This window comes from Rutilus rutilus (genome assembly GCF_951802725.1).
Source record: "Rutilus rutilus genome assembly, chromosome: 5".
In the NCBI taxonomy this organism is placed as follows: domain Eukaryota; kingdom Metazoa; phylum Chordata; class Actinopteri; order Cypriniformes; family Leuciscidae; genus Rutilus; species Rutilus rutilus.
This window is the reverse complement of record NC_140213.1, coordinates 47,562,435-47,574,929: the sequence shown is the minus strand read 5'-3', so window position 1 is coordinate 47,574,929 and position 12,495 is coordinate 47,562,435. Positions and strand designations below refer to the sequence as shown.

Here is a 12,495-nt window from a genome sequence, read left to right as displayed (position 1 = left end):
AGAAGCTGTTAAGCACTTAATGATCTACACTACATAAGCAAAACACATGTATAAATAGAGATGACTATTTAAATGATAAAAAAAACGAATAATTGTAATAATTATTATAAAAAGCATTGCCAAATGCTTGGCAATTAGAAAATTTGGTGTGAAAATTTACCAATAAATACATTATCATGCAGAAATGTAGATAAATGAAAATACATACTTAATTTTCTCCAATATGCATTCAGGATTTTCCAACAGAACACAGATGTTCTTTATTCCAGAGTTTCCTAGTTTATTCTCACTCAGATCCAGCTCTATCAGGTTTGAAGGGTTTGAATTAAATGCTGAAGTCAGAGCAGCACAACCTTCTGCTGTAATACTGTTATTATTCAGCCTGAAGAGAAGAGGAAACAAAGACAGGAAACATCCTTCAGTTTATTTCCAATTCCAAACCTTTTTTTAATGAACAGCAATGACAGTCTTAGGGTACGCTTACAACGATCTGCTTAAAACGATATGCTGAAAAGTTTTTCCTTTGAGTTTTCCGCGTACAGACGACACCATTATCAAAACGATCCCCTTTCCCACAGATCCGCGAAACTGACTGAAAACGCTGTATTCTGCTGCCAGGCCACTAGATGGCGATGAAACACTATAGACTAAACACATAATGCGCATGTGCATGACGTCATCGTCTTCACAGATTCACGTTTTTGTTGTTTACACGGAGAGCACCTGGAGATTTGGTCTGGTGCTCACACTGCACATAGTGTGACCCATTAAATATAACTATAAATATTTTTTTTTCTAATAGTATTATTGCACTTTATTAGGGGCAAAGCCCTGAAAGGTATTGTATCTGTTAGTTTTCTTCTTCTTCCCAAATGGGAGTAAATGGCAGCCCTATCAACGGAACATAGGAAAATGATGAAATTTGGTACACTTCTAGTTATGCTAATGAATAGTAATTGGACCAATTTTTGAGTCTCTAGGAACAACTCCATAGCGCCACCACCAGTTAAAAAATTCAACATTGAAATGGTTATAACTTTTGAACCCTTTGATCTAGAGAAATGAAACTTAGTACACCTGATTCCTCTCATCATGCTGATCACAACCAATACCTTACATTAAGGGCGTTTTCACACCTGAAAGTCCGCACCAAGGTCCGAACCAAAGGTCATGTTTTGATACATTGTATACATTTGGTTAGTTTTGGTTTGGTTTCACATTGCAATTATGCGAGCGCACTAAAGAACTTTACATTACGTACTTGCGTCCTGTCGTCATCATCTATATGGGCTGCATCTTGACATTGATTGGTTTGTAAACGGACGTGCGTCTGACGTCAGTGTGTTGTCAATTCGGTGTGTGTACGCGCGCGCACGCATTTGAATCAGCTGGAAGAAATGCGGTGGGCAGGACTGACAGATCTGCACATAAATATTCTTCTTCAGTTGTTTAGGCTACGCGGGAACCACCGGAACTTCCTGTAAATAGTCTGAAAGTCCGAACCATACAGAAAATGCTTTCACACTAGAAACGAACCAAACCTTTGCTCAGTTTGATCCGGATCGAGACTACCTCTTTTCGTCGGACCAAATTTCGTCTGTTTGGTCCGGACCGTGGTCCGGGGGAGGTTTCACACCTGTAATTTTGATTCTGACCAAACTGAAAAGTCCGAAAGTCCGGACCAAACAAGGTAGGTGTGAAAGGGCCCTAAGACTCCGCCCATTACAGTAGTAGCCATTTTGAAAAATATAGTATTCAGTTTTTTCGCAACGCCTCCTTCAAAATTTGTCCAATTTTGTCCAAAATTTGCTCAAATGATCTTTTGACTGAGCCGCACAGAAGTGAGTGAACAGATTTTTTTTATTCATCTCTGTTCAAAAGTTATAATGTCGCAAACTTAACGAGGTCCACCCAAAATCGGGTAAGAGGCTGTATCTCGGCCAAAGTTTGATCAATCGAAACGAAAATTGGTACAATTCATCGGAAGCATGATTTGAGGTTCCATGCCAAAGTTGGGAACAGCGCCACCTACGGGTCATGAGATATGGAAAATTGCTATTCTGGCCAATAACTTTTGAACAGTTTGTCAGAAAATCATAAATCTGGTATCTATGGATTTCTTGCATCATGCCGAATCAGTGGATACCGAATTATCCAAGATCAGATGAACCATGTGTCCGTCATTTTGGATTTTGTCATAATTTGCAAATACTTTTAAACTATTTGACATATCTTCACAAAATTTAGTATGGATCATCGACACAATGTCCTGAAGGTACATGAGAAGATTAAACACAGCGCCACCTAGTGTTACAGCGATATAAGGTCTTTTGCAAAAACGCTTATAACTTTTGAAAACATTGTTCAAATTTTGATTTCTTTATGTCATTATGTTCCTTGGCTTATGCCGATTCTGACGCTATCTCATTTGTCATTTTTCAAGAATGTGACTGTCCGCCATATTGGAGCAAATGAAAAATAGTTTTTTCGCTACTCATCCAAATTTTGCTCAAAATTTGATCAGATGTTCTTTGGACTAAGCCGCACAGAAGTGAGTGAACAGATTTTTGATAGTTGCCACCGTTCCCGAGATATTCCTCTCTGAAGTTGACCTAGCCTGTGTTTGTTGTCTTATGCTATTTAGCTTAGCATAATCATTGGTTAGCATGCTAACCAGATGCCATTCTTTCTAATGTGGCTCTTCAGCTATCAGGTTAACCATAAGCTACATTAGCATTAAGTTAGCTTAGCATGCTAGTCTGGTTAACATGATTTTGTGTGCTTATTCTTACACTGAAGCCTCTCCTCTGCAGCTCTGTAATTCATGTCCTCTGAGTGGCGCAAGTTGCTAAACCGCATATCATGAATCCCGAACCATTCTGGTCGTGGGTTCGAATCCTGTGTGGGACAGCTTTAAAATTGGGTATAAAGTTGTCATTTATGGGTAAGAGCTGTACTAATGTTTACACTGGGATCAGAAATAAGTGTATTTATTACTACATTCTGTATTCGTTCTCATCAGAACTTCTGTTCATTTTGATTTCATCCTCTCTGTACTTCTGAACCCATCTGTTCTTCATGTACATTCTATTTCTGCAGTTAATTCATCATTTATAAAGCATTAATAGACATTAATAAGCAGTTTAAAAATACGACTAAATGCTTTATTCTTGATTTATAAGCAGATTTATAATGTGTTTAATAATTGTATTTTCATAATTTATTAATGATCAATTTATCATTTTTAAACGAAGTATTGCATTATTTACAAACTAGTTATTTAGGTGTTGTCATTGATTCATAAGATCACTTATTAATAAAGTATGAAAATACAATTATTAAACACATTATAGATCTGCTTTTAAATCAAGAATAAATCATTTATAGCCATATTTATAAACTGCTTATTAATGTCTATTAATGCTTTATAAATGATGAATTAACTGTTTACTAATGCTTAACTAATGATTAATAGCATGCAGTTAGTATAAAGTGTTACCCATTTTGGTTATAAAATAATAAATAAAATAATAAATAGTCTGATTATACCATTATATTTAAAAATAAAAAAATTGCAAACCTAAAACTCAGCAAGCTTTTATTTTGGCAGGTTGCCAGGAAGTAAGTATATGCACTGCCAGTTTTAGCCTTTTTTTACAGTCTATGGTTTTAGCACTGCAGAGTGAAGCGTGTTATTAGCCATATTTCCATCCAAAGTTGTGAATTAAACTTGTGTGCAAAACTGCAATATCACATAAAACATTTGTGAATAGAGCAGCGTTTCCATAGCCTGGCTGCGCCCTCCTACGCACTTCCGCTCAATTTCATTTTCCTTCAGTACGACGTCTGGGACTGCTGTATATTCTTAGGTTTCCAGAAATCAATTTTTTGTAGGACCAATCAGCGAACAGAGGGAGTGGCTGAGAACGATGACGTTGATGTGATCACACACATGACTAGCGTCGGCCAATAGTAAGCCTATGTGTGACGTACAACACAGACGCGCTGCGCTAAAACACTACGTGAAAAGACTCGAGGCAGAGAGAAGGAAATGAATAGTGGAATAAAGTCGTTATTTTTGTTTGTTTTTTGCGCACAAAAAGTATTCTCGTCGCTTTATAAACTTAAGATTGAGCCACTGTAGTCACTTGGACTATATTAACGATGTCTTTAATACATTTTCTGGGCCAGCAAGTTTCAATCCCTTAAGAAGCCTATGGAGGAGTGATCCAGCTCTCAGATTTCATCAAAAATATCTTAATTTGTGTTCCGAAGATGAACAAAGGTCTTACGGGGTTGGAACAAAATGAGGGAGAGTAATTACTGACAGAATTTTCATTTTTGGGTGAACTAACCCTTTAATGATTAGACCCAGCTTCGACAGTTGACTGAATACATCACTGTCCTTAGTGTCAAATATACATTTAGAATTTACAATTGTTCCTTGAACTCTTAAATTTGATGAACAAACCTGCAGCTCTCGTTGACAGACATCTTATTCTAAACATAATCCTCTGATCATTCGGAGTTGTTGTTTCCGGCCGGTTTCGGCGCATGACATACGTCACGACCACACGTTAGCGATTGGCTATGGCAGATCCTGAGTGACTCTGGGCAGATCCAATAGTTTTGAACTTTAACAGAGAACCCGCCTACAAGGAAGTAAACGTTTCTCAATGGAGAGAGGCCAGACTCTCTGTACAAATGAAATGTACGAGAGTCTGGTAGAACCAGGCTAGCGTTTCCATCCAGTGAGTCTAAGAAAACAAAATTGTCACTTCCTGATAAACTGGTGTTAAATATTCACTAAGAAAAGCAGGAAAAGCTACTGTATATAATAATTTTCGCATAAGCCTATAATAAATTACTTTATTTATTATATATAGACTAAAGCCATTATCTTGCTTTCTTCTCTTCAGTGAACTAGGGTTACATACGTAACAGAGACGGTTGTTCTGCCTGGCAGCATTTAGTCCCCCCTGAGTTAGTTGGTACAGTCCTCCTATAGTGTATTACAAACTAAGCAGTAAATAGAATGCACTCTTTGATATGCAATGGATGATAAGAACAAAAACAAAAGGTATTTGGTTACAATCAGCTACAAAATTTAATTTTGTGATAAAAATACTAAATAAATGGAATCATGAAAAATAGTAATTCTGCAATAGAAGCATTAGAATTTGCTCCACTTAGAATATATATTTCAAAGCTTATGCCCAACCCTCCAATACTTTCCGCAATCTGCTCCCTTTCAAAGTAAACTCCTTTGTCTGTAAGCACAAAAAAGACACATTTGAAGTGTGCCCACTAGTGGACCTCTTTTCAAATGCTCAATACGCACATGCGCTGTTCTTCTTCTGCTCTTTTTCCTGTTGTGGTGGTTAAAAAAACAGCGTTGCGTCCCCTTCTGGATTGGAGTGTGAATCGCGTGTATTCTTCGTATAGCCAGAGCCCGTATACGGAGAGCCTACCCACTCCCTATTAAGCTCTATTGTACCGAATTTTGGTTGTAGTACCACCAGAGTTCCACTGGGGGCGATCGCCATGAGTGCAAAATGAATGGGAGTCAATGGGGCTAGACAGCTAAATTAGTCTCTTTCACCCGATTGCCGTTGAGAAATCTCAGATCTGATTGTAGATTTTGCAAGTTCAACATGGGTTTTAGGTCGAAAGTTGAATGAACGAGTACTTATGTCCTTTTGATTTCTTACAGGTTAAGTTGTTGTTGCCCATAACACGCTAGCATTCTGCTAATGAACGCTGATTGGTCAGTGAAGGACTGATTACGACCAGAGATACCGCTTGATGGCATCGTGTCATCCGCAGCGGGACCAGAAACAAACAAAACAAAAACTCTTCTAGCACCTGTGTTTACCTGTGTCAGCTGTGTTGTCGATGCCTCGAGTGAAAAGAAAGTGCAGAGCGCGAACACACCAGAGTGAGTGAAGGATTGCCGTTAAGCAGTATCTCTGGTCGTACATGTGTATGACGTCATTGACACTTTAAAACACTTTTTAAAGCAAATAAGTGACTCAAAAAAATCTAACACCCAGCAATGTGTAATTTATTTGCATCTCCTTTCGAATACAACATTCAAATTACTAGACAAAAAATTATATCCTGAGAAAAGTGGATTTTTATTGGTATAGCGCCATAGACCTCCATTCATTCTGCACTCGTCCTGTGAGCGCCCTCATATGGAATCAGAGAGGAACTGCAACCAGTTCAGAAGCCGGAAGTGTACTGAGAGTGAAACTTCTCGCCATATTAGACATTCTCTGGTATAGCTGAATGCACCGAACCCTGATGTCCGTACCGTGACGTATCGTTACACCACTACTAATTATTAACAATAATAAAACTTTACTTAAGCTTTCACTTTAATAATTACTGCTATGTCTTCAAATATAGACTTATTGGCCTCTGTCAAGATCAAGTTTTAATTATTGTGTTTGGTTCTGTCATTTTAAGTTGACCTTGTTTTCTAGTGTGTGTTTGTTCTCTTGATTAATGACACTGTTCACCGGTTGTCTAATTTATTATCTATCTAGGGTATGTTTACATGGCATTGATGTACTAAAAACAGACGACAAGGTTGTCAAAACGATCCCTATTCACAAGAATCTGTGAAAACAACTGAAAAGGCTGTATAATAATAATAATAAAAATAACAAAAAAATAAATAATTATATAGCGCCTTTAAATTATACTTATGCTGCCAGGCCAGTAGTTGGCGATGTCACTTAGTCAAGAAACACCCCGTGAAAAACATAATACGCATGAGTGAACACGTAGTACGCATGCGCATGCATGATGGCACCATTTGCAACAATTACACTAGCACTTTAGCACTTTAATCCATGGAATTGTGTTGTCAACAATGCCCTTTTTTTTCTTTTGTGAAGTACAATATGTCGGTGCTTCTCAGGTTTTTGTCGATGTGTTTTGTGATTTGTAATGTCTTTGTGATGTTTTGTATGAAGCAACTCTGCACTGTGCCCAAGCAGAATTTCGCCTCGGGGACAATAAAGTTAACCAACCTACCTACATTTTCACAAATTTGTGTTTTTGTTGTTTACATGAAGACTTTAAAAGCATTGTTTTCAAAACCTAGCTGAAACCAGTTACTAAAAGCTTGCATTTTCTGGCCTTCAAAACACCATTGTTGTGTAAATGAACAGCTAAAATGCATAAAAAGTTTCTCGGTTTCAGTTGAAAAGGTTGTCGTGTAAACAGCCCCTTAGTTCTTCTATGTATTAATACTCCCTGTTTGGTTCAGTTCTTTGTCCAGTCTTGTCTTGTTTGAGTGGATGTGTTTCCCCTTTGATTCTCATCTTTATTCTGTGGATAATTGTATTAAAGACAGGCACGCTAATTACACAGCCACGCATAACAGCCTCTAAGTTCTGCATCAATTAAGGCTTCCACATATTTTGAAGCTTAAAGAAAGAAATGAACTCAAAACATAGAACAAGACAAAAAATATACCTTTTACTTGTCACGTTTTGGTTTTGTTTCATGTTCCTGTTTCATGTCTGTCATGTGATCCCCTGTTCTAGTCATGTGATCCTGCCATGTGTTCAGTGTTGTCATTCGTCCTTGTGCATTTAAACCTTCATGTTTGCCTTGTTCCTCGTCAGTAATTGTTTGTGTAACCACTGTTTGTAAGCATTCTGTTCATGTTCATGCCATTGTTTTATGTTTGATGTTGTTTTGTATAAATAAACTGCACTTGGGTTCTACAGCTTGCTGTCAGTGAACTACTTTACATTACTCTCTATTTGGAAGCACATTTTGTAAATTAATTAGTACAACATTTATTTATTTATTTATTTTTCCGCATGTCATGTATGGGGATACAACCACTTATGTAGAAAAACTCCACCTAGGCTGTGAAAAATAATATTTACATGTTTTTAAACAGTTCATCCTACTTTACCAATCCTTTTCAGATTTTTTTTCTCATTGAATTAAATTTATTAAACAAAACAAGAGCTGCTCAATATCAATCTCCAAACCCTGTTCCAGATTCTTCCCCTGCTATTCAATGTCACTTAGCAAAAGAGTCAGTGAGCCACCAAGGCAGTGTGTTATATATAACGGCAATAGCTCTGGGCATGTTGACAAAGTGTGAATCTTATTGGTTGGTCAGTTTTCTTCATAGTGCAATGGAAAAAATAACAGCTCTCCGTAAAATAAAAAAAAATTCACGTCAGTCTGAATGAACAGCAGTTTATGGTGAAATGTACTCACTTGAGTATCTTCAGCTCACACACAGGCTTCTTCAGTCCCTCACAGATCTCTTTGACTCCTGAGTTCAGCAGACGGCTGTTGTTCAGGTTCAGCTCTTTCAGGATGGTTTTAGAGGAGAGAACAGTAGCTAGAACTGAACAGGTTTTCTCTCTCAGTTTACCGTTATTCAGCCTGAACACCAAAACAGCATTATTTATTATTCAGTACATATTTAACACACATCAGATCAGCAGGTCTTCAATTTTGATCACATATGTAACTGATAGTCTCATATAATGAATTAACAGAGAAGTTATAATGTATAAATCATGATGACTCACTTGATTTTCTCCACTTTGCTATGAGAGTCCATCAAAAGAGCAGAGAGTTTCTCTCCATCCAGATCTCCTAATTTATCTTCACTCAGATCCAGTTTTGTCAGTAATAATGGACTTTTACCCAGAACTTTAGTGAGATAGTCACATGCTTCCTGTGCAGCAGCACTTTTCAAAAACCTACAGGAAGTAGAAGAGAATTTTAGATGAGATAATTTGTTATAATTTTATAACTTTTGCTGCTCCCATCCTACTTATGAGTGGAGTTATAAATCAAATACAGAAAAAAATATAGATCATTCCCAATAGTATGTTTCATAGTTAGTGTATGAGTGTGATGTGGGAAAATCAATTCCAATTCAGTTTAGGAATCGGATAATTGTACGAATTTAAATTCTTCTTATCAATTCCTTTCTGTGGATTTTAATGTGATTTTAAACCATTCAAGATGACTGAAGTACTTTTGTAACTGAATTTGTAATGCATATCTTACATTTGATTTCAGTTTCTGTACCTGAACATCTGAAAATCTTAAACATTTGTATCTTTTAGTTGTATTTATTTGTGTTATTGCTAATGTGTTTATTTGTTCTTATTTAATAGCTGAGTATTTATTGTATTTAATAATGCTTGAAATTTATATTAGTTAGAATAGCTGTTTTTGCTGTGGTATTTTTGTTAAAACCATAGGCAAAAGTTCCTTGTATAAGTTCTTTAGCTTTTAGATTTTTGTTCATGGTATTTAGCATGGTATTATAACATATTGGAAAAAAGACTATGTGAATGATATTGTAACAGTTATTCTGTTATACGTGTTTAGTTTCGTTTTCATGGACTTTTAATTTGCATTCTTCAGTTTTCTTTTGTTCAGTTTTCCCGCTTCTCCTTTGTTGTCATGGTAACTAATATGATTTGCCATCATGTTCAAATGTGTCATTGATTACCTCGTTTTTACCTGTGTATTTAATTTCCTGTGTTTTCAGTTCTAATTTGTCTGGTCACATTAACGTTAAGTTGTGTTTGCTCGTCGCCTGCCTTTTGGATTGTTTGCTTGTATGGATTATTGAAGCCTTTTTGAACCTCATCTTCATCATCCTGTTCTTCCTACAATGACAATTTAAAAATTTGTATCTAATTGGAATCAAAACTAGAAATTGATAAAAAATTGTAATTAACAAGCAGAATCAGAACTAGAATTTCGAAAAATTCAAATCATTACCCTAGAGTTTGGAATTTGTTTCTAAAGCATTCCTTTTAAGTTTTAGCTTCATAACCTTAAACTAACCCTTATAAGGCTGCAAATAATTTTGTGTGTGCGTGTGTGACAACCAAATAAAAACTTGTATATAATGTTTTTTTCAATGAATAATTGTTTATAGATGATGAAAGAGTTGATGAAAGAGAACTTGATATTATTAAATGTAATCATTGTTTTGGTGTGTGATAAATGAACTAAAAAGTCTAAAATTGGAGATAAGCAGCAATCACTACAAAATTGTAATGTTTACAGGATATTATGTGATGTTTTAATGTTTATTGCAATTGTGGAAATAAATTGCTTAATTTATTGACAAAATATGCAAGTTTTACTGTTTAAGGAAATATAAAATCTGCACCGTTTTCATCAACGCAGCAGAAGTGTATAAACTGATAGTGCTGTTAATGTTCTGTTTATACCACAAGTTTATTGCTTATGAAAACAAATTCATGATCTTGCTAATTTTAATCCTCCATATTATGTGATGTGATTAATAAACAATGGATCAACACAAGACATGAAAATCAACTGATTATTGTTTTGTTGCAGCATGGTTTCAGGTCATTTTAAAAGTACAATTTTATTAAATACTTCAAGGTTTTATTCACCTGGTCTTTAATTTACATTGTTCATCCTGTAGTAAATCACTGAGCTCCTTCACTCCTGATTGTCCAGGATCATTTCCTCTGAGATCCAGCTCTATCAGGTGTGAAGGGTTTGATCTCAGAGCTGAAGCCAGAGCTTTATAACCTCCTTCACTGATACTGCAGTCTGAAAGTCTACAGAAAAACAGAAGAAAAAGCGAACAGTTGTTATTATTTTTGGAGACACAGATCATCGCATCACTAATGGGATTTATGAATGGCTTCTGACAAATTAGACAAATTATGAATAAATTATTGCCGTAGAGTGTGCAAAAACGTGCCAATATGATATTTTTATTTTAATATTGGCAAAATCTCCCTTAGATATAAATACGATATATGCATTAACCAAAACCTTATTAAAATAAGTAATTTTAATAACTTAATCTTATTAAATTAATAGTTCACCAAAAAATTCAATTCCATAATGTTGTTGTTGTTTCAAAATGTATTTTCTTCACTAAAAACAAAAAGAGATGTTTAAACAGAATATGAGCCCCAGTCATAGTGTAAATTTAAAAAGTAGTAAAACTTTTTTTTTCAGTTCATCTAATTAAATAAACCTTAATAAATGTACAAAACCATGCAGAAATGTAGATGAATGTTAATACACACTTCAGTTTCTCCAATATGCATTCAGGATTTTCCAACAGAACACAGATGTTCTTTATTCCAGAGTTTCCTAGTTTATTCTCACTCAGATCCAGCTCTATCAGGTTTGAAGGGTTTGAATTAAATGCTGAAGTCAGAGCAGCACAACCTTCTGCTGTAATACTGTTATTATTCAGCCTGAAGAGAGAGAAACAAAACAAAGACAGGAAACATCCTTTAATTTATTTCAGCAACAATTCACAATACAGTAACAGAAGGATACATTTATTTGATAGATCAACTAATCTCAATCCTCAAAAAGTTTAAAGAGCAATGACAGTCTTTTATTAGACTTTTGTAAAGTATAAAACAATGTAAAATACTCACATCAGTGTGTTGAGTTTACAGTGTTTATCCTGCAGTAGAGCAGCGATCTGATTCACTCGTGTGTCTCTTAGTTCACGTTCACTCAGATTCAGTTCTCTCAGGAGTAACAGGTTTTTACCCACAATTCCTTTCACATACTGACAGGCTTCATCTGCATCATGACTCAAAAACCTGCAGATAAGAAGATGAACAATTCAAATAAATTCTTAAACTTGATCTAAGGAAAAATAACATGAATATGTGTGTGAAATGGCTCATTTTGTATTAGTGAAACAATGTTCATAAAAATAAATTGCCTGCATATAATTAATTTTGTACTATTTGATCACGTCTCACCTCAGTGTCTTGAGTTGACACTTCTGATCCTGTAGTAAATCACTGAGCTCCTTCACTCCTGATTGTCCAGGATCATTTCCTGTGAGATCCAGCTCTATCAGGTGTGAAGGGTTTGATCTCAGAGCTGAAGCCAGAGCTTTATAACCTTCTTCTGTGATACTGCAGTCTGAAAGTCTAGAAGACAAAAAGAGACAAATAGTTTTAAAACTGTAATAATTACTCCTTTAATAAAAGACCTGCAAACTCACAGAAGGTGAAAAAGGTGACAGGTTTATGAATGTAATCACTGTGGGGGGGGGCTGGGAATTATTTTGTGATTTAAACATGTAAATTACACGTTCTGGTGCACTCTAAGAAGAATAGAAATGTTAAGCCTTTGAACTTTCAGTGCATAGAAGAGCAAATAGGACCAACTTCTTTTACAATTCTTATTAAAAGATGTCATAGCAGAAGAAAACAAAGGATTTAATTTGTAAAATGTTAAACATTTCATAGTAACTTATAATTATATTGCAATCTAATGACTTTATTGTACTAAAAATATATATATATTTTTAAATAATTTACTCCCATTAAAGACAAAAGCTATCCAAAACACAACTTATTTAATAATACATATTAAATACAAAGTTTATAATGGCGGTTATTGTTCAATAAATGATATTTTATATTTTAAAGCTGCAGTCCGTAAGTTTTACCTTTTTGTCGCCAT

The 12,495-nt window shown here is 35.4% G+C and overlaps 1 protein-coding gene across 1 annotated transcript; it reads right to left on the bottom strand.

Moving 5' to 3' along the window:
• Positions 1 to 16: 16 nt before the first annotated feature.
• On the bottom strand, positions 17 to 12,495 carry LOC311291154 (ribonuclease inhibitor-like; the record flags this gene model as incomplete). Its single annotated transcript, XM_084410027.1, has 8 exons — positions 17 to 29; positions 209 to 382; positions 8,254 to 8,424; positions 8,574 to 8,747; positions 10,434 to 10,604; positions 11,085 to 11,258; positions 11,448 to 11,618; positions 12,482 to 12,495. The coding sequence occupies 8 exons, from the start codon at positions 12,493 to 12,495 to the stop codon at positions 17 to 19; spliced, it is 1,062 nt and encodes a 353-aa protein (XP_084266153.1).